General features: G+C 47.4%; 1 protein-coding gene across 1 annotated transcript in view; it reads left to right on the top strand.

Moving 5' to 3' along the window:
* UNC45A (unc-45 myosin chaperone A) overlaps positions 1 to 25,170 on the top strand; it is a 367,777-nt gene that overhangs the window by 279,944 nt on the left and 62,663 nt on the right. Inside the window, exon 17 of the mRNA XM_078683264.1 lies at positions 20,219 to 20,334. Coding sequence (XP_078539390.1) covers positions 20,219 to 20,334 — 116 coding nt within the window. The remainder of the gene's footprint in view (positions 1 to 20,218; positions 20,335 to 25,170) is intronic.

Genomic DNA, 25,170 nt, shown 5'->3' with positions numbered 1-25,170 from the left:
AAAGGCCTCCAGATCGTCCTCCTCTCTGCAGAGTTCATCAACATATGGCAGCTCTCAAAGCAGAGATCTCATCACTCATTCTGAAAGGAGCGATAGAGGAAGTCCCATCAGACCAGCGAGGAACAGGGTTTTATTCACACTTCTTCCTTATAAGGAAAAAGCAATCATCAAAATGGAGGCAGGTACTGGATCTCAGAGATCTGAACACATACATAAAGAAAATTTCTTTCCGTATGCTGTCCTTGCAGGAAATTCTTCTACTGCTCCGCAAGGGAGACTACATGGTCTCTCTAGACCTGTTGGACGCATACTTCCACATTCCGATACACAAAAAACACAAGAAGTATCTGCGATTCATGGTGGCGGGGCGCCATTACCAGTTCAGAGTTTTGCCTTTCGGCCTGAAGTCTGCCCCCAGAATATTCACAAAATGCATGGCTCCAATAGCGGCGCATTTAAGACAACAAAGTCTCCAGGTGTTTCCATATCTGGACGACTGGTTAATAAAAGGACCATCGTTTCAGGCAACACAGAGATCCCTTCGGAGGTGCACAGATCTCTTCCACAAATTAGGCCTTCGGATAAACAAAGAAAAATCATGTTTTCTTCCGACTTGTACTCTGCAATTCCTAGGAGCAATCTTGAAAACTCAGGAAATGAAAGCTTACCCATCAGAAGAACGGGTAACAAAAATCTTGAATCTGACTGCATCTCTAGCAACAAAAAAGTTCACTTCCATCAGAATATTCAAGTCATTACTGGGAATGATGTCCTCTTGTATCCCATTGATTCCCAATTGCCGTTTACAGATGAGACCGTTGCAAGAAGCCCTGGACAAACAATGGGTCCAAGCCCTGGGTTCCTTCGAAGACAAGCTGGTCATAACCCATCAGATCAAATGTGCAATGTCATGGTGGGGTATCAGGAGCAACCTAACAAAGGGCCTGGTATTCGAAACTCAATCTCCAAGCTACGTCATGACATCAGATGCTTCATTACGAGGTTGGGGGGCACATCTACAAGACCTAGAGGTTCAAGGCCTTTGGTCTCCTCAGGAGACAACACTTCACATCAATCTCTTGGAATTGAAAGCTGTCTTCCTGGGTCTTCAGGCATTCCTTCCCAGGATCCAAGGTTCATCGGTCTTAGTGCGAACGGACAGCACGACAACAATGTTTTACCTGCGCAAGCAAGGTGGAACGAGATCAAAACCTCTGTCGATTCAGGCACAAAGAATCTGGAAATGGCTGCTGTGTCAAAACATATCGCTGCAAGTGGAACATGTTCCAGGAGTAGACAACTCAAAAGCGGATCTGTTAAGCAGGTCATCCGACATTTGCCACGAATGGGAACTATGTCGAATCCAGCTGAATCGGATTTTCAATGTGTGGGGCAAGCCAAGTCTGGACCTGTTTGCAACTCGAGACAACAAGAAGTGCAGACATTATGCCAGCAGGTTCCCCCAACAGGGCTCGAGAGGGAATGCTCTTCACCTCCGATGGACAGGGATATTTGCTTATGCCTTCCCTCCCTTTCCCCTAATTCCCTTATTATTGAGGAAAATGAGATCAGAACCTTGCCAAATAATACTGATAGCCCCAGCCTGGCCGAGGCAGTTTTGGTATACAGAGCTTCTCCAGTTGTCGGTGGAGCCAAGAATTCAGCTACCACCAACCAGGGATTTGATTTCCATGAACAAAGGCCAAGTACTTCATCCGCAATTGACATCTCTAAAATTGTCGGCTTGGAACCTTTTGAGCACGAGTTCCAGTCATTAAATATCACCCCGGAATGTCGTGAAATCTTGCAAAGTTCCGCAGCGCTGTCTACCAACAAAACATATTCCGCTAAATGGAAGCGATTCTGTATTTGGGGCCTTGCTCATGCAGTACATCCTTTGACGTCTTCTCCAGAGCAAATTCTTCCTTATTTATTGCATTTAGCCAGATCAGGGCTTGCGCACTCGTCTATTAAAGTCCATTTGGCAGCAATATCTAGATACAGAAGATCTCCAGGATGTCCATCTTTGTGGTCTAACAGACTGATCAAGGAGTTTTTAAAAGGACTATTCAGAAGGTTCCCTCCAATTAAGCGTCCTCCACCCACATGGCAACTTAACACAGTCTTGTCACAACTTATGAAAGCTCCGTTCGAGCCTATCCACAAATCTGAACTGCAATTTCTGTCATGGAAAGTTGCATTACTGCTGGCGCTCACATCAGCCAGAAGGGTTAGCGAGATCCAAGCTTTTTCTATACAGGATCCCTTCATACAATTCAGGCCAGATAAGGTGATGCTAAGAACTAATCCGAAGTTTGTACCTAAAATACCTTCGTCTTTTCATCTAAACGAACCAGTGATCCTACCTACATATTTTAAAAATCCTTCTACAGCGGCTGAGAAAGCTCTCCATACTTTAGACATTGGCAGATGCCTAAAGTTCTACATTGAAAAGACTAAAAGCTTTCGCAAATCAAACCAACTGTTTGTCTCCTACTCGGGGCCCAGAAAAGGTCTGGCCCTGTCACGTTCCTCCATCTCCAGATGGATTGCATCCGCCATTGTTTTTTGTCAGGAGAAAGCAGGAAGGCCTCTCGACATGAAAGTCCGTGCCCACGATACAAGGAAGATGGCGACGTCTTCTGCATTGCTAGCAGGAGTATCACTTCCAGACATATGCAGAGCAGCGACTTGGTCGAATGTGCATACATTCACGAAACATTACTGTCTGGACACGGAATGGAAAACAGATGCGGCAGTGGGACAGGCAGTTCTACGACATCTTTTTAAATAAGGTACATGTTTATGAATGTTATTCAAATGTTTTTTCTATATAATGTGGTTTTTCCATATGTGCTAATATCTGAAATAGCAAAGTTTTATTGTTAGTATTTTCTTTTTCTGAAAGGAATTTATGGCACGCAGCCCCGAGAAAAGAAAGGGGTCTAGCCTAGAAACGCTCTAACTACAAATACTGCTATCTACTCTGATACAAGCATGTGTATCTATGAAAGATTGAATACTGGAGAAAGAACTAGTTACTTACCTGTACACTATGGTTCTCCAGTATTATCTTTCATAGATTCACATGCGCCCTCCCGCCTCCCCGTTTCCTTTAGGCAGACCACCTTTTTATCTCTGGTTTCCTGCATAGCTCACTCTTGGGCGGTAGGAAATCTGAGGTATGGTGGCTCTGCTGGGAATGGTGTAGGCTGGTGCTGGCTGCTGATTGGCTGTAGTTTGGGCCACATAATGAGGAGGAGAGGTTACCTAGTGGTTTCACTACTCTATGGCTTCCAGGCAGTTTTTTCTTCTACTGCTATGGTTATTATATACCGGGAGACTCCCACCATGACGACGGGGAAGATACAAGCATGTGAATCTATGAAAGATAATACTGGAGAACCATAGTGTACAGGTAAGTAACTAGTTCTTTTTCTAAAGTAGAGCTGCTTCATAGGCTTTTGTTAGAGTTTGACATAGCGCGAACTAGACCCGAGGATATCCGGTATCGGAGCGCTTTACAAAGCCCCAGTTTTGTTACAGATGGACACATTCATTTTTATTATGCACAGGAAGATGAAGTGATTTGCCCAGAATCACAGGATGTTGAGCGTCGTTGCTGAGACTGTAACCCAGTTCTCCAGCTTCGAGGTCGGCCGCTCTAGCCGTGAGGCTGCATCCTCTCCCCATGATGTTCTGTAAGACATCCTTTACAGTGAGTAGGCAGACTTGTAAGAAAGTAGCGAGTTAGGCATGGAAGATTAATATAATACAGCATTGCAGTTTTATAATCGACACTACACAGTTAGAGGGTTTATAGTAATCCATGTGAATAGAGCATGATTACAGAATGACATTGTGTTGTCGAATAACTACTCTTGATGTTACGTAGATGTTTTGTCTGGTAAGATATTTGGATGCAGGACAATTCTAGGAGAGAAAAGCAAAAGGATGTTCATCACAAGCTTGGCAGTCACAGATACATAGATCCAACAGTGATTATGAGGCTTTGTTCAACACAGTAATTAATATTGAATAAGTGAATTTCCTAACGCTGGCTGCCCCCATTTTGCCTGTACTGCATTTGATGCAAGGATACTTGACATGAGGGAACACTCTGCCAGGCATGGGTGCCCAAAACCTCTTCCCTTAGGATGTGCAGCTGTCCTTTAGCTCTTTGTCTCATTCATCTCGGGTGTAACATCAGTGACCATCTCTAAATACTGATTTCACTACCCATACATAGTCTACTCAGGTTTTCATCTATGGACCTATCTTCATCCTCCACTGTAAGTCACAGATCTTCAACAGGCTTGCATACATTCCCTGTGTATTGCTGTCCACTCGCTCACCCTCTGCTCATCAAAGGAGGATGATTCCTAATACCACGCTTTCTGATGGAGACTTCCTTCTGATGGATATTCCTTACCTTGTGAATATTCCACTAGGGGTCAGACTGGATACGGAAACTTTACAGCAATTCCACTGTCTTCCAGTAAGTGGCATTGTGTGACTCCGTGCCGACATAATTCAGCTAAGAAGTGGCGAGTGACATTTGAACTTGAAGCTTTCGGACAAGGACTGGAATAGCTTATTGGGAAACTACCATAAAGGGCTTAGAGATAAATGTACCTACTTTAAAATACTGCATCGCTGCCACTGGTCCCCATCTAAATTAAATTCAGCCAAACTTAGCCTCCATTCCCTGGGTTGGATATGCCAAGAATCTGATTGTGTTACAGCAAATGATGGACGGAATGCTGACAATGCAAACATTCTCTCCCAGTCAAAAGATCTGGGTTAAACCGATCGTTCTTTTGCCCACTACGCCACCCCAGTTTGGAACCAGCCATATGCAAATCAGTCTTGACCCTGTGCCCCCTGGTAACAGTCCAGGCCGAACAGCGAGGCCAGGTCCTCCCTGGACCGGAAACAAGCATCCTAGGACCGGTTTCAGGGTATGTCACCCTTCTTCAGCCAGGCTAGCTTGAATTCAGTGGCACAGTGAGCAAGGGACCCACATCTGGGCAACCCATCCCACTTAAGGCGAAAAGTGTTACAGCAAACAAATGATGGACGGAATGCTGACAATGCAAACATTGTCCCCCAATCAAAAGATTTGTTTGCTATAGCAAGAATCTGATTGTGACATACTTCATTTACTGTGGGAATGCCCCAAAATTCGCACATTCTGGCTGCAGATGGAGAATTTTATGAAAGGATACTCTCCTATTAATCTTTCCTTTACATAGTGACTATCACTTTTTCCTCATGACACCTCAGATTTGACCCCCATATTCATTCAGTCTTTTAAATGGCTTTCCACAGCCCTCTGTTTAGCAAAAGTCAACATACTATGTTTTTGGAAGACAAATATAATTCAGACGATCCAATCATATCTTGAGGACATGTTCGATATGGCACAATTTGAGGAAATGATCTATAAACTAAACAACAATTTACAACAATTTGACTGTATAAGGGGCCTTTTTCTAGATTTCTGACAACCCTGAATTTGTTCCTCCATAAGTTGACAGGTTGACATCTACTTGGGGTATAGTATTCTCCTAAGTATTTCATTCCTTTGCATACTGAGAAGTTATGACGAGAAGATTGCTCATATATATGAGAAATTGGTACTTGATTGTTCTTTGGTCTTTTCATTTATTAGTTTACTTATCTTCATATGTCTCATCAGTACTTTATGTATGTATGATGGTATTTAAATAATGATCATAACCTGTTCTTTTTTTCAAAAACATTAAAGAATTGAGATACAAAAAAAAGAAAGTGATGAGCCAAGCTGCATATAAGTGCAACTCCTGCAGTTCCTTTCTTTCCCCACCTTCAAAGCTCCTTAGTCTTCAAGACCCAGTTTTCTTCAAAACACTTATGTGCTAAGGAAAATGTTACCCCCTAAGACAACAGGGTTCAAGCCATGTAGGGTTTTTTTTGTTTTTGTTAAGAACAAACTATATTGATGATTTTCTTGCCAACATTAAATTAAAAAAGCAATATCATGTGTATATATATATATATATATATATATATATATATATATATATATATATAGTGAGATACAGTATTGGCATGTATGAGCAATGTTGTACGTTCAATGTAGAACCAGTAAACAGGAAGAAAAAGAAGAAAAAATAAACAAATTAATATGTAACAAAAAACCTGCTGCGATGAAGGCAATAGGAGTATTGTCCTTATGAAATGTCCAGGTCTCCACCCCCTGTTAAGAAAGTACCATCCCATCGTTAGTTTGATGGCAGTATATATATATAGTACCAATTTAGTTGTGGGGCAGAACCTCTATATCTAATGGTGTGAGCTGTGATGACTGTGTCAAGATAATGCCTCAATAATCTGCCCAGCTTTGCCATATGCATGTGTGTGTTTGGGGGCATCCTCAAGATTTAAAGACAGGCTCCTCCAACCCCATGCAGAAATCAAATCCATGCACACACCCAAAAGGGGTGGAGATGCTGCCTTCCAGGAACGGGCTATGTCGAACTTAACCACAGTCAGACCCAGGAACAATAGGTGTCGGTTATATCTGGTACCCCCCAATGTCTTCTGTAATGCTAACTGTGGTGTGCTTGGTATGTCCCATCCCAGCACTTCAACCAGACATCTATGCATACTATTCCAACGTCTATATACTGTGTGTATAAAGGTAGCCTCTACCGCTCCGCAGCAGAGACACATTAGGGAGGCAATAAGTCCAGCCCTATGAAGCCTCAAGCGGGTATACTATGTTCTGTGTAAGTATTTCAGCTGAATTAACCGTAGTCGTGAGGAAATAGCAGCCCCTCGAAGGGACTCCAGCGCCTCTCTCCAATCATCATGGTCTATTAGGCCTAGGTCTGTTTGCCAAGCTTTCCTAAGGGATTCCATTCTTGATGTACTGTGGGTGACTGATGTTTGATATATTTTAGATATTTTGTGATCAACCAGGTCTCCCATGAGGAGCTTCCGTTCTAGTGGGCTAAATTCAGGCAGAGCGGTAACATCCCTGAGATGTGGAGTAATTGCATGACTGAACTGCAGATATTTGTAAAATTGGATGCGTGGTTTGGAGTATTCATCTATAAGGTCAGAGAAAGATTTGAGAGAGAGACCCTGGAGAACGTCCGCTAGTGTTGAGATACCGTTTTGGTCCCAACCTTGGAATCCCTGTAACTGTTGTAGATGTGAAAGAATATGATTACACCGTATCTGAAAGAGACTATTAGTAATGGATTCCTTACCTTAGAATTACCCCTAGGCGTCAGACTGGATCTGGAGAATTTTTCTTCAGCAGTACCCCTGTGCGTCGGTAGGTGGCGTTAGTCGACTCCGCGTTCGTCATTGGCATTGTGATCAAAGGAATGACGTCGCGGTATCTACTTAGCCGCCGCCCCTGCATGCTGACGTAATTTCTTTTTTTTTCTGTGCCAGCCAACACAGATCCAGAGAGAGCGGTACCTCTAGTCACTTTTTGTCTGTCTTTTTTCGACATTTGTCAAAATCTTTTTGGAGTTGTTTGACTCCTGGTGCACAGGGATGTCACATCGGCAGACCGTCTTCAAGATTTGTGGCTCCTGCCACAAGCTGATGTTGGTGACGGACCCCCATCCAGTGTGCCCCTGGTGCCTGGAGCGCGACCACGACCCGAAGTCGTACTCCGACTGTTGGGCCATGGCCCGAAGTCTTTGCGGTACCTGTCCTGAAAGCTTCTGAAGGCTCCTTGCCGCTCGAGGTCCCGGTCGAGGGGGATGTCGCAGGACCCGTCGCAGAGCCATCACCACCATGCCTCGTTGAAGTCTTCGTCTTCAGGTAAGTCGAAGCACAAAAAGAAGTCGAAGAAGCACCTCACTCTTCACGTTATCCCCGTCCGTTGGTAGATGCGACGTAAGATGCAGAAGGTAGTCGTCCGGCTCCGCCCGCACAGCCTGCTGGGTCGGCTCAGAGCTTCCCTCCCCTCCCGGGAGCTGGAGCAACCCCAGCCCAACTTTGAAAGTTTTTACGAAGCCTTCCACTCCATCTTTGGGCAGCCCGACTCTGCCGGCGTGCCTTGGGGCCCCGCAGACTCGGCTGGGGGTTCTAGGCCTTCGATGCTGGTGGCTGTCGCCCCGGGCCTGGATCCGGATCGGCGGCGGTCGACCCTACACCTCCTCTAGCTCCGAATCCATTGGCGTCACCTCAACCCCCCCCCTCCTCCGCCGGTTGTGTCCCCAACCGACACAAACACCAGCCTCCCCCTCAACATGGACACGGAGCCGGACCAATGCCGGTACCGGCGCCAACCAGTACTTTTGTAGCACTGTCCTACCCTGGTGTTCCCTATCTCCCTTAGTGGCAACCAGAGGAGGGTGAGGAGGACTGGGAGGGGTCTGTGGGCCCTCTAGCAGACCAGTTGGAAGAACCAGACTGGAGAGAGGAGTTGTGTGAGGCCAGTGGTCTGCACCCTTCTCCAGACCGTGGCATGCTTTCTCCCCCTACCTTGGCTACAGAGGAGGAGGCCTCTTACGCTGTGGTGTTGCGTAGGGTGGCTGAGGCCTTGAACCTTAAGCTTCCTACGGTAGCGGTCAGGACTGACCTCCTCACCGAGGTGCTTCAACCGGCAGCTGCCTCTTTGGAGCCCCTGCTGCCATTCAATGAGGCCCTCACGGACATCCTTCTGGGCACTTGGTCCAAGCCCAGCACAGGGGCCCCTGTGGATAGGATGATTGCCCGACTCCACCGCCTGGCACCAGACGACCCCATTTTCCTCTCCCAACACCCTACCGCTGAGAGCTCGGTGGTCCAAGCCTCAACTTCCAAAGACGCATTCCCTACTGCTCCACCTGATAGGGATTACAAAAAGCTGGATCACCTTGGGAAGATGATGTTTTCTTCCGCCAGCTTAGGACTGCGGTCGGTGAACACCAGATGTCTCTTGGGCCGTTACACCCACTCTGTGTGAGACAAGGCCGCGTAGGTGCTGCCACAGTGACCGGGGGAGGCCTATGCTCTCCTGTGCAGTTGCTGAGGGAAGAGATTTAGCGAAGTTTGCCATACGATGTGGGCTGGACACTGCCGACTCGCTAAGCAGGACAATTTCAACATCTGTAGCCCTGAGACGCTACGCTTGGCTGAGGTCCACTGGCTTTTCGGGTCATGTCCAATCAACTCTATCGAACATGCCACTTTGATGGCCGTCGCTTGTTTGGTGACAAAGCGGACAACGAGCTTGAGCGCTTTAAGGATTCCAGGGCTACAGCCTGAACCTTGGGCCTCGCTACCACCACATGCCCCGCGCAGTCTGCTTTTTGTGGCTACGGAAGAGGTGCCCCACCACGTTCCGCCCAGAGGCCTGCGCAAGCTAACCAACCTCTGTGTTGCCGGGGACGTGGGACCCAGGTTCGTGGGCCAGCGGGCGGACCAGTCCACCAGCGCCCCCTCTGCAGCAGCCTCCAAACTCTCCTAGTCTGACTTTTCATGGCCACCACTTGCCAGTGGGCGACAGAGTTCGCTATCACCTCCCCCACTGGCTCGACATCACGTCAGACAGGTGGGTTTTGCAGATAGTCCGAAGGGGCTATAACCTCCCCTTCGAGACTACCCCTCTCTCCTTGCCACCTGCTTTCCATCGCATGTTGGAGGATCACTTGGCCCTTCTCTGTCAGGAAGTTGCGGCTCTCGTGCAAAGTAGCCCTCGAGCGAGTTCCTGTGCCAGAAGTAGGTTGTGGTTGTTACTCCCACTACTTCCTGGTACACAAGAAGGACAAAGGCCTGCGCCCTATCTTGGATCTCATGGATGTCAACTGCTTTCTCCGGAAGGAGAAGTTCAAAATGTTGACATTGGCTCAGGTCCTGTCTGCCTTCGACCCTGGAGACTGGATAGTAGCGTTGGACTTGCAGGACGCTTATTTTTACATCCCCGTCCTGCCTGTCCACCGGCGTTACCAATGGTTCACGGTAGGCTCACGGTAGGCTCTGAGAATTTTCAGTTCACCGTACTCCCCTTTGGCCTTACCAGCGCACCTCGGGTTTGCACGAAAGTGATGGCGGTTGTCGCAGCTCATCTGCTCAGATCAGGGGTTCCAGTCTACCCCTATCTCGACGACTGGCTGTTAAAGGCGAGTTTGTCCCAGGCTATCGTCTCCCACCTCCAACCTACGGCAGACCTCCTGCATTCGTTGGGGTTCACTATCAACGTGCCAAAGTCACACCTGATTCCCTCTCAGATGCTCCTTTTCATCGGGCGATTCAGCACACAGCGCAATTTTGGGCTTACCCTCCCGAACAGTAAGTCCGGGATATTTGGGCTATGATTCTAATCCTTCAGCCTCTATCCCGGGTTTCGGTCAGAATGACCCTGAGGCTGCTGGGTCTCATGGCCTCCTGCATCCTGCTGGTGGATTATGCCAGGTGGCATATGGGGGCTCTGCAGTGAGACCTGAAGTTCCAGTGGGCACAGCATCAGGAGAATCTTTGTGATTGCCTCCAGATCTCGGAGGGCACTGCACACTAATTGCAGTGGTGGCTAACGAACCAGGATTGGGTCAACAGCAGATCCCTCTCCCTTCCCCAACTAGAGTTCACAGTGATGACAGATGCCTCACTTCTGGGATGGGGCGGTTACATGGGGCAGGCGTAGATCAGAGGCCTCTGGTCTCTGGCAGAGTCCAGACTCCACTTCAATCTTCTGGAGCTCTGGGCGATTTGTCTTGCACTGAAAGCATTCCTTCTTTCTGTCAAAGGAAGAGTAGTGCAGGTGTTCAAGGGCAACACCACCACCATGTGGTATTGCAACAAACAGGGCGGGGTGGGGTCGTGGACCATCTGTCAGGAGGCACTTCGTCTCTGGAAGTGGCTCGAACATCAGAGCATGTCCCTGGTGGTTTAACACCTGGCGGGTTCCCTGAACCCCAGGGCGGACAAACTCAGCCGCCTGTGCATGATGGATCACGAATAGCGCCTTCACTCAGAGGTTGTGCAAGGTCTCTTTCAGCTATGGGGAGAGTCTTGGTTAGATCTATTTGCCACCGAGGAGAACGTGCAATGTCGGCTGTTCTGCGCATTGGAATTTCCAAGGAGGCACTCGCTAGGTGATGCTTTTGTCGCGAGTGGAGTTGTGGTCTTCTATACGCCTTTCTGCCTATACCACTTCTGCCCCAAGCGCTGAAGAAGATCAAGCGCAACCAGGCCAAAGTCATTCTTGTGCCTCCGAACTGGGCACGAAGAGTCTGATATCCTGAGCTCTTGAACATGGCTATCGATCCTCCGATCAGACTGCTCCTTCGGGAGGATCTTCTGTTTCAGCAGCAGGGGCGGTACTCCACCCGAACCTGTCCAGCCTCCTTGCGTGGAGATTGAGCAGCGACAGTTGACAGCCTTCGACCTTCCTACGGAAGTCTGTACTGTAATTTTGGCAGCCAGGCGTCCCTCAATTAAAACAGTAAATGCCTGTAGATGGAACAAATTTGTGGCATTATGCGCAGCAACAGCTGTGTATCCCTTTTCTGCCCCCCTCTCTGAGGTTCTCCTCTTCCTGCTTTCTTTGGCCCAGCAGGGCTCTGCTCTGGAGACCCTCAAAGGCTATCTTTCGGCCATTTCGGACTTTCTTCGCTTTCCAGGTCAGCCTTCTCTTTTCAAGTCCCCTAATGTAAATTGTTTCATTAGTCATCTGGTGCCTCCTATTCCTTTCAGAATTGCCCAGTGGGACTTAAACCTTGTTCTTACTTACCTTATGTGCGCTCCCTTCAAGCCGCTACATAATTGTCCTCTCAGACTCTTGACCCTTAAGACTCCTTTTCTGGTTGCGATCACCTCAGCTCGCAGGGTAAGTGAGCTTCAGGTTCTTTCGTCTAAGCCTCCTTTCCTTGTTGTCCTTCCGGACAAGGTTGTCCTTAGAACTCAACCTTCTTTTCTTCCCAAAGTGGTTACCTCTTTCCACATAGGACAGACCATCACTTTGATCGCCTTCTTCCCGCCCCCGCATCCTTCTAAAGAGGAAGAGAGGCTCCACCATCTGGATCCAAAATGTGCGCTCTTATTTTATCTGGTTCGCACAAAACAATTCCGGGTGGATTATCAGCTCTTTGTTGGCTATGTGGACGTTGAGAAAGGTCGGGCCATGCTAAAACGAAACATCTCTCGATGGGTCGTTCTTTGCATTAAAATCTGCTATTCCTTGGCGAAAAGGAACCTCCAGTAGGGTTGCGCACCCATTCCACCAGAGCGACGGAAGCCACTACTGCTTTGAGACGTGGAGTCCCCCTTCATGACATCTGCCAGGAAGCCACGTGGGCTTCGTTGCACACGTTCACTAAACATTACTGCCTGGACAGCAAAGTCCAGAGAGATGGCTTCTTTGCCTGTTCCGTTCTCCAGGACTTCCTTGTGTGAACTTGGTTCGCAGACCCAACTCAGGGGTTGGTATTGCTGGGGTATCTATTCTAAGGTAAGGAATCCATAACTAAAAGTCTCTTTCAGATGAACAAGTTACTTAACTTCGGTAACAATATATCTGTAAGAGACATATATTAGTTATGGATTTCCTACCGCCCCACCCATCCTCCCCTTTCTGCGAACTGACTTCTAGGGTAAGGGACTCCCTAATAGGGCCCTAGTTTCAAGCACCAGTGGTCAGTGTCTTAATGGCTCTGCGCTTCTGGCATGGAATGTCGTGTAAACAACTGACGTCAGGGCGCATGTGCGGCGTCTAAGTAGATACTGTGATGTCATTCTGGCGATCACGATGCCATCTACAAACGTGGAGTCGACTGACGCCACCTACTGACGCGCAGGGGTACTGCTGAAGAAAAATATTCTCCGGCTCCAGTCTGATGCCTGGGGGTAATTCTAATGTAAGGAATTCATAACTAATATATGTCTCTTACAGATATATTGTCACCGAAGGTAAGCAACTTGTACAATGGGGCCTCACCTGTAAGACGGTTCAGCCAGCCGATAAGGTGAAGAGATTGACGCCATAATGCCAGTACCACCTCGGTAGCCGGGGGAAAAGCAAGAAAGCTGGCACAGCCATACAAGTATTTATTTAGTGAGGTATCGCCCAGTAGCCACTGCTCCAGCGTGTAGGCCGGCACGTCCCTGGGGCACTACCACCAGCCACTAAGAACCTGTAAGTGAGAAGCAGCGTAGTATGACTGAACATCGGTGGCCGCGATGCTCTCACAGTAAGTAGAGAGGAAACGTGTGCCGAGCGCCATTCTGATTGCTTCCCCCCCCCCTACAGGAACCCATTAAGCATTGTGTTTAGTTGTCTAAACTATGTCAGTGAGATAGGATAAGGGTGGTTGTGTAATTGGTATAGAAGCTGAGGTAGGGATATCATTTTAAATATTGCCAAGCAGCCGTACAAGGATAGGGGCAACCCCGGCCCTGACTTTTGCTCCATCTTGACCCTAGGGAGGACTGTATCAACGTTCTGTGCCCTAGTTATCTCCTGCCTATTGGTAATGAAGACCCCCAGCTATTTCATACCCTCGCGAGTCCGAGACAGATCCAAGGCCCATGGGTAGTCGACTGAGGACCCATGCAGAGGCCACAGTGGGGACTTAACATTCATAAATAACCCCAATGTCTCCCCAAAACTTTTTATGATTTGAAGAATACAAGAGGCTGATCTCTGGGGGTCGGTCAGGAAGAAGAGAACGTAACTTGGAATCAGGGATCCCAACGGCCACACCCTTCGGGCGCCATCTAACAATGACCGGGGACATGACATTGTTCCAGTTGCCACCCACCACAGAGAGCCCCTCCGGCAGAGCAACCCACACCCCTACTATATGGTCCAAGAAACTCTGACCAAGTACCGGGGTGGCATGAACACTACCAAACACAATGTGCTCCCCGGCTACCGTCCCATGTACGAAAACTTAGCGACTGTGTATATCGGCCCACTTCTGTATCAATGTGAACGCAACTCTGCGGTGACACCCCTGGAACCCCAAGTGTATCCTGCATGAGAAGCGTGTATGAATCCATATTGGGTTAAACAAGGGGCCTTAATATTGAGCATATCTGTCTCCTGTAACAGGAGAACATCAGCACGACGAAGGACCACAGATCTTTGATCTTATCTTACAATGCCCCTTGTAGTCCAAAGCACAGTGTATAGCTGCCATGAAGAATGTACTATAGGTTCTACTGCCATTGTGTCATAGGAAGGTGAAGCCTTGTGTCAAGCAGTCCTGGACTATATAATTGTAAGGGATCTTTAGCTATGCAGCACTTTACTAAGAATCGAAGGCAAACAAGAGCACACATAACACCCCAACTCCCACCCATCGGACACCAATACCTCAAAACAGCAGAAGTATCTATCAGTGGAAGTATTTCATCCCGTCCCTAACAGGGAGACTGAGTACAGCCTTCCCAATGGATACCTTGAGTCCCTGTAGTGTCCGAAGTCCTTACTAGGGGGCTGGAGCAAACCCCTGCCATCTGCTTATATTTGACCTGAAAACCAGTGGCTGAGCAAGAGGAAAACCCCGTCTACCCACCCCGGGGGTCCAGACCATAGAGATAGTAACATTATTTCTTTGAGGGCGGCATGTTTACCGGATCTTGTTTATTGTTCTTGGATCGCCATGTGGATCTGGAACTGTGGTGTCTTTTGTCTTTGGCTCGTTTGTCTGCCCCGGGGCTGGCCGAGTCAAGATTGTCGTCTGGGCGACTATTCCAAGGTGGTCTCAGGCAGGATTATGAAAGGGTCGTTAATGGGCCAGCGGAGCGCTCTCAGAGCACATCCCCAAGAACCTGTGAAAGTGTTTCTTCTGTGCCTGGTGTTTGAGCACGACCGCAGGATCTGTGATGACTGCGCTCAGATGATTCTAAAGGCCTTATGGGACCACCAGGCAAAACTTTGTTGCCAAACATAAGAAGACTCCATGTCCCAACTGGACGAAGTCAAAAGGGAGGTCCCATTCCCACAGCAGATCATCATTCCAATCAAAGTCTTTCCGGAACGTCCAAGAAAAATCAAAAGATGGCCCCTTACTGCCACTCTCCGACTACAAATAGGAGTAAGTACAATGGTTCTGTCGGTCTCATTCATAAATTACCAGGAAATTACGATACATCTATCCACTCAAGACTTGCTTATAGTATTTTATTCTAAAAATAGGTGTTTCATAAATTGCAGTAGTGCAGACGGCGCAGGGATGTGACCAATTAAATTAGACGCATGTGTACAATAGGGATATCCACAATTATATATGATGAACAGTTCGGTGCAAATACTGATTTATAAATTGAATCCTAAGTATACTGGATAATCTGTAATCCAGTGTTGACATTCCACCTCACACCCTAGTTTAAATGGATCTATTCAGGACAAGTCATGCCGTCTGGCACATCACCTACTAGAGTAGATTGTAAAGAACACTATTTACAACATGGATTTGTTACTCATGTCTAAGAAACACTTCTTTGTAGTAAAACATATCTCACAGCTGTGTCTCACTTTCTCATGCAGAGGCTGCTATAATACTCCATTGTTGGGTCACCAAAATTGCAACTGTGAATAAACAAACTTATATGGTTCATGTCTGTGTTTAAGAACCTCCCAGTTATATCATTAATCTGTATAGGAGCAGCTTGCCTTAATACCTACCATATCGCATCGCCACATGCAATCAACATGCATGTGAGGCCATGCCTCTGTCAGTGTGGGTGCACCTAGTTTCATGTTGGCTGCACTTCCATTTTCTGGGTGCCAATATGAGTCAGGCACATACACGAGGCGACAACAAAGCGGCTGCCTTCCCTTTTGTTTTTTATGAACACATTGTTGCATAGTTTATCCACAAGGAGTGGATGACAATATATGGGAATGCTATTGTATGCCACTGCAGCACCAACAGTCCCTACTCCTTGTACCTGTGTTTGCTATAGGGAGTATGCAAAATTGTCTCGCAGTCACATACAGACTGTAATGTTACAGTGTCATAGCACTCTATTATCAGAAGAAAGACCCGGTGTGTTGATGTTTAGTGTTATCCTGAGTCTCAAAAAATATGTCCCAGTTTAATTGGGAACTGTCGGAGTGCAGTGCATGCTAGCGCATACTCATATTCAATGTCTATCATGAACAACTATTTATGGAATAAAATACCATAAGCATTGCTGAAATCCAAATCTTGACTGGATTGATGTATCGTAACTTAATGGTAATTTATGAATGAGACCCATGGAACCACTGTACTCACTCTATCATACCCAGGTTACGAGCAAAAAAGGATTTGGCCCTTCGTATATTTCTAAGACTCCAGAGTAGGGTCTGCGGGCAAAGGCATCAACATTCCTCCAGGTCTCGTCCCCGGTCTCCAACGGATGCACCCCAAGTTCCTAGGTCCGTCGGTCGATGCCATGTGCGCCCACTGAGCCCTCATCAGATCCAGCATAGGCTCCGGTGCTGATTTTGGTTCCAGTACAGCAGTTTCTTTTTCATTGAGGATAGTGCTGACACTGCTGGCAGAATTGCAGCCCATTGCCCCATCTGACTCCAAGCAGAATTTACTACAACTTCAACTGTGGCTGTGCCCAGCTCCGACTTGCACACAGTTAACCGGAAACTCTTCAGATTATAACACTTTGCTCTTCATATGTGATGGGCCAAAACTTTGCCCACTATTTTCATCACTGACTCAGTCAATGACAATTACGATGATCAGGCTGATTGTATACCACAATAAGATAATGAAAACTTGTATGAAGAACTCTGTCGGAACCCCTTTCAGGGTACAAGAAGGAGCTACTGGGCCCAACGGTGGGTGTTGAGGACTTTTACTCCTGATGGCAACTAGGCTAAGTTCCCCTTGAAGCACTTGACTCTCATTAGTAGCATGGGTCCAGCAAGTCCAAGGCTTCTAGGAATGAGGGATTGGGGGGGGTGGGCAGAAGTGGGTGGGGTGGAGGGTTGAGGGTGAACACAGGCTCACCACTCAAAATTAATTCAATAGAAGCAATGATTGTCCAGTCAAATTCTTGCTTTTATGAAAAAGGAGTATTCATATGCGAACACAAAGTAAAATACGGCATATACAAACATTACACACAACCCTGTGAAGTCAGGCTTTGGTTTTCAATAGGCAGGACCCGGAGTCCCACTTCCCTCTCACTAACGATAGTGGTTATCCCCGTTCACTATAGGCGACATTCAGCTTAGACCCCACATTTAGTCCAAGTCTAATGAGTCCCATTCCAACTCTTACGAAAGTCAAAAGTGTTCCTCTGTCTAAACCGCTCTGTAGAAGCTCCCTCAGGGACCCTCTGGCTATACGATTAGTCTTACCCGATCATGGAGGATTGCTCGACTGGAGTCACCTGGAGTGCTTTACTTGCAGGTGTTGCAGAGAGCTGCAGCGGCTTCTCTTGGTGAGCAGCCCCCGCTACTCTGTAGGGGCAGCGGCTAGGCATCCATGGCACTTCCTGTGGCAAGAAGATGTTATTTCTCACAGATGAGTGCCATTGTGCCAGTCGTACTACTCAGTCAGGGTCTTGGGCCAGCATGAGTCACCACAGTGGCCTTTCCTCTTGACGCCACCCTGAACCAGGCAATAGCCTTGTTCTTTACGGTGGCACCCTCTGCCACATGGGGTCATCGACATCATGCTGCAAATGGGCTATGGCCAGATCAGCACACTAGTAATCTTCATGGTGGCCTCCTCTAGCATACGCCGGGCTTCACTCTGCACACAGACTACAGCTCGAATGTCATGGCAGTGATGCCAATCACTAATTTCACTGTGGCCCCCTCTAGTATACAGGGTCGGCGACTTGCACATGGGCGATGACCTAATCAGTGCAGCAGCCTTCTCCTCAGACCTTGCTACAGGACTCTACAACCCAGGATTCCCCACTGGCCCTTGCTCACACCAACGCTCTCCTCTTACTCACAGGGCATACTGGTCTTGGCAAACCGGCAGGCACTGGTGCTCCAGGAGCAGTTGGTCTTTGATTTCCCATTGTGATATCCCAACACCCAGCTAGTAGACTGGCAGACCTTTGCCTCCAGACTGGAGACTGGCTGCTTGGAAATTAGGGTATGAGTCTTTGAAGTTTGAATTGGGGGTCTGCTTCCTCCTCTGCCTTGCTCTTCATCCAGAAAGCAGTCTGTCAACTTAGGAGCGACTTTGATAGCACCACAACATAGGCCATGGTAGGGACTAGTGGTTCACATCTGAATGTCAGCCACAGTGATAAGTGCATCGAAGAGTTACCCCAGGTTTCCAGCCCTACACTTTAGGATTCTGTTATCAGCCCCATCTCCTTACTTAGATGTGCCCTGGCCTGTTGCAGCAATCTTCCTGAATCAAAGAGCATCCTTTGACGTACTGAAGAGCCTGGCTTTCCTTCCCCCACCAAGCTCACAGGTGTGCAGCAATCCACAAATCTGTCTGGGGGGATTCCTCCTCATGCTCCTCCAGTCAGTTCTGTGTCACTCGCTCAAGCTATTCAGTTTGGATGCAGTGAAATCCATAGTATGTTCTGGATTGGACATGACCAACTGCTTAGGTCGATCAATGGGTACCAGTGTTCCCCTTCAGCGCCACACCTGAACGAGGTCTACAAGCTTCTGCAGGGATGTCCAATCATCCCTGATGAACTTGCCGTTTGATATCTTGCGCCTCTCTGGTGACAAAGCTGATTTCGGCCCTGAAATTATTTAAGGAAAGCAGGGCCGCATGAAATTTCTTCCAATAATTGAACCCTGTCCAAGCTATGGTTGGAGTTTCCAGTTTCACCAACACCAGACCTCTCCACCAGCCAGTAAGGCCTTTTAGTTCTTTCGTGGGCGAGGCCGCGCTTCTCAAAGACAATAGCTCAGATGACCAGGAGCATCTGCAAAGTAGTCAGATGTGACCTAGCCACAGGGGTAGTGAATTCCAATGATAAGAGTTTGGCAGTCATCTATAAGTGGTTGACAAATGCCTGGGGCAAGCCTGCCTTCTGCAGCTAGTCGTCTAGGTATGGGAAGACTGGACCCCCAACCTATGATAGCATGCTGCGACCACCATAATCACTTTCATGCACACCCAAGGGGCACTGTTGAGGCTCAAACTGACCACTTTAAACCGAAAATGCTCCTAACCCACTGTGAATAACAGGTGGTGCTCCACGCTTGCAGGACGGGGATATGGAAATAAGCATCCTGCAGGTCCAACGCCGCCATCCAGTCTTCGAGGCCTGGAATAGACAGGACGTGGACTACCCTGAGCGTCTTGAATTTGGATTGGCATCTTTGGAAGAAAGTTCCTATTTCTACTACAGCAAGGACATACAAAAGTGTTTTTTCAGCTACTGCTGGAGGAGGGGTGGGAGCCTTCACTGCATGTTGTCCCTGCTCTCTCTCTTTGTGCCCTTTCTCCGGAGCAGAGTCCAGATCATTCAATTATTTCAGTGTTTTAGCTGGATCTCAGTGAGAATGTCCCTAAGGTTGCTGGGTGCAGGGAGCTGTTTTTTTTTTTTTTAAGTACACCCCCCTCCCCTGACCCCACCCCCACTTTTTGCCTCGTATTTGATGCAACTTTGAGTGAAGTGTACTGGGCTCCTGCTAACCAAGTCCCCAGTACCAGTGTTCTTTCCCTAAAACTGTACACTTGTTTCCCCAAGTGCCAAAAACTTTAGCACCCTATGTAAGTACCTAGTAAAGGGTATGCCTGGTACCTAGGACATAAAGTACTAAAGAGAGTCCCTAAGGGCACGAATTCTAACAACCTAAGGGACCCCTCCCCAAGTACCTGCAAGGCTGCCATTGACGAATGATTCCAAACAAGGGCTTCAAAAGGATGTGGCAAATTCACAGTTTTAGGAAGGACATAGATAGACCAAGAACTATATATGTAATGGTATAAATGGTTATTTAGGAAAGGGTTGAGGACTCACCTCTTTTAAGACACACTACACCACAATGCATTAATTGTCTACAACTTGCTCTCCTATCACTATTGACAAATTACAGTGCTCTACTGCCTTATGTCTACTTTTGCGCTATAGAAATAACATATGCATGCATACTGGAGGAGAAAAAGTATAGGCCCTCCATTTTAGCAGAGTTTAGTATAAGACAATAGTGGTAAGACAAACCAATATGATCTGAAAGTATTTGTAGAACCATTAATCATACTTAAACACTCATGGCTGATTCCTGAAGGATCTGCAATACTGTTTTGTGGATTATTTAAACCAGTGCGTTTCCTTGTGTTTTCAGATCTATGAGGTTGTTCGACCTCTAGTCAGCCTTCTACACCTTGATCGGACTGGGCTGCAAAACTTTGAGGGACTGATGGCGTTAACTAACCTTGCAGGAATAAGTGAAAGACTACGGTATGCCTCTTATTATTTACTCTGGAGTAAAAATGGCATATGGTCTTTCCATCTGCCATGAACTGTGCTGATGTGATTTTAATATGTTCTGCAAAGTTAGACCTTCACGGTTTGTCTGAGTGAATCTTATGTGATTCGTTATTTTACTTGAAATGGGAAGTGTATTGACAATTGCCTATTATTTGTTCTTCTTCTGAATAGGATACTTTCATAAGGGAGATAAGGTTTCCTTTTTATTTGCAGTGAATAAATGGGCAAGTTGGCCTCTACATGATGATAAATGTATATTTTTTTATCAAAGTTTACCAGCAGAGAGGTTTGAGACATGATTCCATAATCCTGGAACTTGACTCCGTCATAAAATACAGAACACTCGATGAGAGAAGGACTAAAGATTTTCCATGAGGGTGTTGTAAGACACACATGGATGACATCTATTTGAGCACATTATTAACCATACTTGGTTGGTGGTTACATGCAAGCCAGGAGACGTTGGCCCTACGGTAAACTGTTATCTTTTCTTTACAAGTTAATTATGAAGGCCAACCAGGCAAAATCTTACCTTGTTTTCCCAGAAAACACTGTTCATCATGCCGTAATACAGACTACGTTAAACACACCTTTCCATCCTTTTTATTTAATGAGTGTTACCACCTGCAGTATTTTCTCTCTGTGGCGGCCCCTTCTACTTTGTTGTTTGAACACTCTCCATTCAGTGCTGGTTCTTCAGAACTTTAAATCAGTAGCCACCAGAGTTTGTGCGCTCATGCAGAAGATTGCCTTTTCAAAGAAGAAAGATTTTTTTTCCGACTTTGGGAGTGAAGCTTCGAATGGCTCTGTTGTCTTTTATATAATGTCTTGCAGTAGCATATTTTGACCAGATGGTTCAACCCGCTTAGGCATTCATGTAGGTTGAGCCCAAGCAACATCAGTAGCTTCTAAAGATGTGTTCCTATGGTATGTATATCAGTATTGCTCCTGGTCTTGACGCGTTCTTTGCGGAACGTTTCTGGTCTCCGTACCGAATGCTTTCTTTCCCCTCACAAAGAAATGTTAAATTGTTGTCCCATTTCCTCTTCTTCCTCAACCCACTCTGGACTCCTTCGCTGAAGGCCAGGCCTCCTGCCCCTCGGCTCTTTGTGTGCCTCACCCTGCACCTTCCTTACCAGCTCTGGAGAATGAATCGGCATAGTGGGTGAAGGAACGGATGCCCTTCAAGAGATGCCCCCAGTACCACTCTGGTACCCCTGGGCTGACCTCCACAGAATCTGGAAACTGTGCCTCTCACTAGAGGACAACAATATCCGCTGCAGCTCCTGCTCAGCTCTCAGGAACAAGAAGAATCTTTGGCAGTGGAGAGATAGGTACTGGCCCACAACAAAATGTACCGTTCACCATCTGAGTGGGTAGGACATCTTCGGTGAAGCATACATTCTCTGCGCTGAAGAAAATGAATACAACAGGCCATCAGGAGTGTCGGACCATTCGCCAAGCCCAGAGGTCATCCACTCCAACTCTTTGGAGCCGAAAGAGGAGGAACTCGAAGAGGAAGAAAAGAAGCCAAAGATGCTCTGTCTACCTCAGTCAGCACCAGGCTTTTCACGCTGAGATGCATGAGTACACCTAGACCAGCAAGACACAAATGACCCCACGTCGAAGCTAAGCTCCGCTCCCATATGGGGGTGTGTGTAGAGCCCCATGTGGAAACCATTACAGTTTCTAGGTCAGCCACCACCCTGTGGTCCAGCTCCAGTTAGCACCACAGCAAGGCTTCTGAGCTGAGACAGGATCCAGCCAGGAGCCTCAAGCTCAAGCCATCAGCCTTCCAGTTTAAAAGCATACCTCAGTGCCATTATCTATCCATGCACAGGCAAGATCTCTGCCACTTCTGGAAGCACTTTCCCAAAAAAGCAGAGACTTGCTTTAGAGGACATTCGAAAGTTGGATACTGCCCTACAGTGTGAAGCGGCAAAAAGGGCAAAGGACAAGATTGCCAACCCTTTCCCCTGCCTCCACCCACTCCTCCCTCACCTCCTGCGACTACCCAACAGGGGTAACCAGAGTCCTACTCTGACGCGAGTACCATAGTCTCTACTACCCAGCAGAAGATTTGGGCTGCTAGTCTACCCTCATCCCACAGACTATGATGTGGCCTTCAGGGGACCCTGACCTCGAGCATGACCCTGGTAGGGCTTCACCACCAGAAGACACATTTGCATACCTGTAGGAAGTTGATTGAGTTTCTCCTATCCAGGTCCCCAGTGCCAGATCTCTTTCCCAAAACTGTACAGTTATTCCCCCAATTGGCAATACCTTTGGCAACCTATACTTCCCTAATAAATGGTATCCCAGGTACCTAGGGCATGGATACCGAAGAGGGTCCCAAAGGGCTGCAACATGTATTGTGAAAACTTCGATTGCAGTCTGTACGTCTTGGTGCAAACAATAGTGAAAACGTGACATGGCACACAGTCCTATGTGTCACGCCTACAGGCACTGCATGAAGTATATGTAAGTCACCCCTACAGCAGGCCTTACAGCCCTAAAGCAGGGTGCACTATACTGCATGTGTAGACATATCTGCATGATCAGATATGCCCATGTACTGACCATTTCAATTACTGCCAGTACAAGTGACCATGGAAGCATTTTAATTATATGTGCTGGACAATGGTGGAAACGAGTTCCCCACCTACATGATGGCTTCACTGAAACCAAAGAGGCTTAGTATCGAACATTTTGTATTAATGAACCCACACTGATTACATTGATGGATTTCTTAATACATGCACCCAGAAGGCACCTTAGATGTGCCCCATGAAAACCTGCCAAATACCAGTGTGCTAGCTCACTGGTCTTGCACAGCCTTCCACCACAGAATAGTTTCTGGTCCCCCATACCACTCCGGGGTGAGGGCTAACACTCTCAGGAGATCAGGAACCAAGCCTGCTCTGGCACAGGTTGTTTTACACCCTGTTCTAGCAGAACGATCTATATATTCACATTCGAAGGGGGGCTAGGGGGTGGGCTTCAAAGAGCCGACCGCCTTTGGTATGCAAACCTGGCTTGCCCATTGACTACTACACTACACACCCTTAACACCCCTAAATTTAGTATTTAGGGGAGCCCCTGGCACCAGGAAATCAGATCCTGACGACCTGAAAGAAGAAGACGGATGCTGAAGAGTCACAAGAACAGAAGAAGCAACTGACTTGGCACCAACCCTGCTGGCCTGTCTGCTGTCCTCGACAATTGTGCCAAAGACAACTTATCCTGGAGCTGCCTGTGCTTCCAAAAGCCTGGGAGGACTTACAGTTTTCAACTAAGACCCAGGAACTTCTATGGAGCAGCATAGCTGCTACCCTGCATCCTGCAAGCACCCCGGAAGAGCTGTGAGGACTCTGGACCACCACAAACCCAAGACCGGAAGGCACCACTGCACCTAGCCCGAGTTGAAGTGGGCTGGCAGTGCCAGCACGGTCCCCAGACCCTCCAGACTCGAAGCCCACCTTGGGTTTCCCAGCTGTGGACATCCCCACACCTCCTGCAGCCTCTTTGTTCAAACCCCCTCTACCGCAAGTGTTGTCGGTGACGGAAACCTGGTGCCTCAGGACACCTCTGCACCTGGCTGTCCTGGCCCAAGGAGAAGAGGTCTAAAGGTGTCCCCGAGCATCATGAGACCTGAGCCACCTGTTGGATCAGCCGGACTGGCCTCCCAGTACCAACTTGCAGCCTCTTTGTGACCGGACCAAACCCCTATGAACTTTAACGGGGTACCCAAAGCTGTATTGCGCCTCTGCACTGGATGGCCCCAGTGCTGCCTAAGGTGACCTATTGGTGCTGCATACAGACCTTGTCTCATACTCACCTGAAGTCCAGGAATTTGGTCTCATAAGTCGCTGTAAAGAACTTGTATACAGCATTTGTTTTTTCTCCTTAGGATAACATTGCCGCCTCTGAGGAATGCACTCCGTGTCGACTTTTGAAAACTATAAATATTTCTATTTCGAAACGTACTTTCCTGATCGTAATGATTTTGTGCCAAATATTATATAAAGATACATGTTATTTTTATAAATTGGTTCGGATTTCCTTATTGAGTCAGGTGTATCATTTATTGACTGTGTTTGTATTGCAGATGTCTAACACTCCTCTCTGATAAGCCTAAGGCTGCTCGACTACACCACCCTCTAAGATAGCACCATGGGATTGCTTGAGTAAGCCCCTGTCCACTTACAAGGGACACCTGGATTCTTTGCACTGTATACTTCTTTTTGGTATACTATATAAAGAGTACGCTTCCTACAATACTGCAGTGCCATCCTGCCTTGTCTGTCACAAGATAAACATGTACATTACAGAAAAAGATGACTGTTTCCTGGTTGTGACACTGTCAAGAACAGAACGCTTCCTTCAGTTTCTCCCTATGCAAAAGGGGATGGTCCAATCTGCACCAGAACCTTTTAGGTAGCTTGTGAAATGCTAGGTGGTGATTCCAAGTATTGATAAAAAGTTTAAGCCAGCACCATCTGTTCCCCTATGCATTACAGGTCAGGTTCCCAAACCCCTCTGCTTGTTCCTCCAGCCCCCACCCGACTCCCTGGTATTCCACTGCCGGCTAAAATAGCGTCAATGCAAGCTACAGATGACACTTGCACTCCTGACCAGGAGGGTAAGTTCATTGATACAGCAGGCAAAAAGGTGGGTGTTGGCACCACCACACACTGGTGTATCACCAGTTCCGTGGGTCTCCTGTCCCGATACAATGGAGGAAATTGAGGCTGTGCTCCAACATCTCCATGATCAGCTTAGGAAGGGAAGGGGAGGGGAGGGGAG

Source organism: Lissotriton helveticus, chromosome 3_1 (genome assembly GCF_964261635.1).
Source record: "Lissotriton helveticus chromosome 3_1, aLisHel1.1, whole genome shotgun sequence".
Classification (NCBI taxonomy): Eukaryota; Metazoa; Chordata; class Amphibia; order Caudata; family Salamandridae; genus Lissotriton; species Lissotriton helveticus.
Note: the sequence above shows the minus strand (reverse complement) of the source record. Positions and strands in the feature narration are given on the sequence as shown.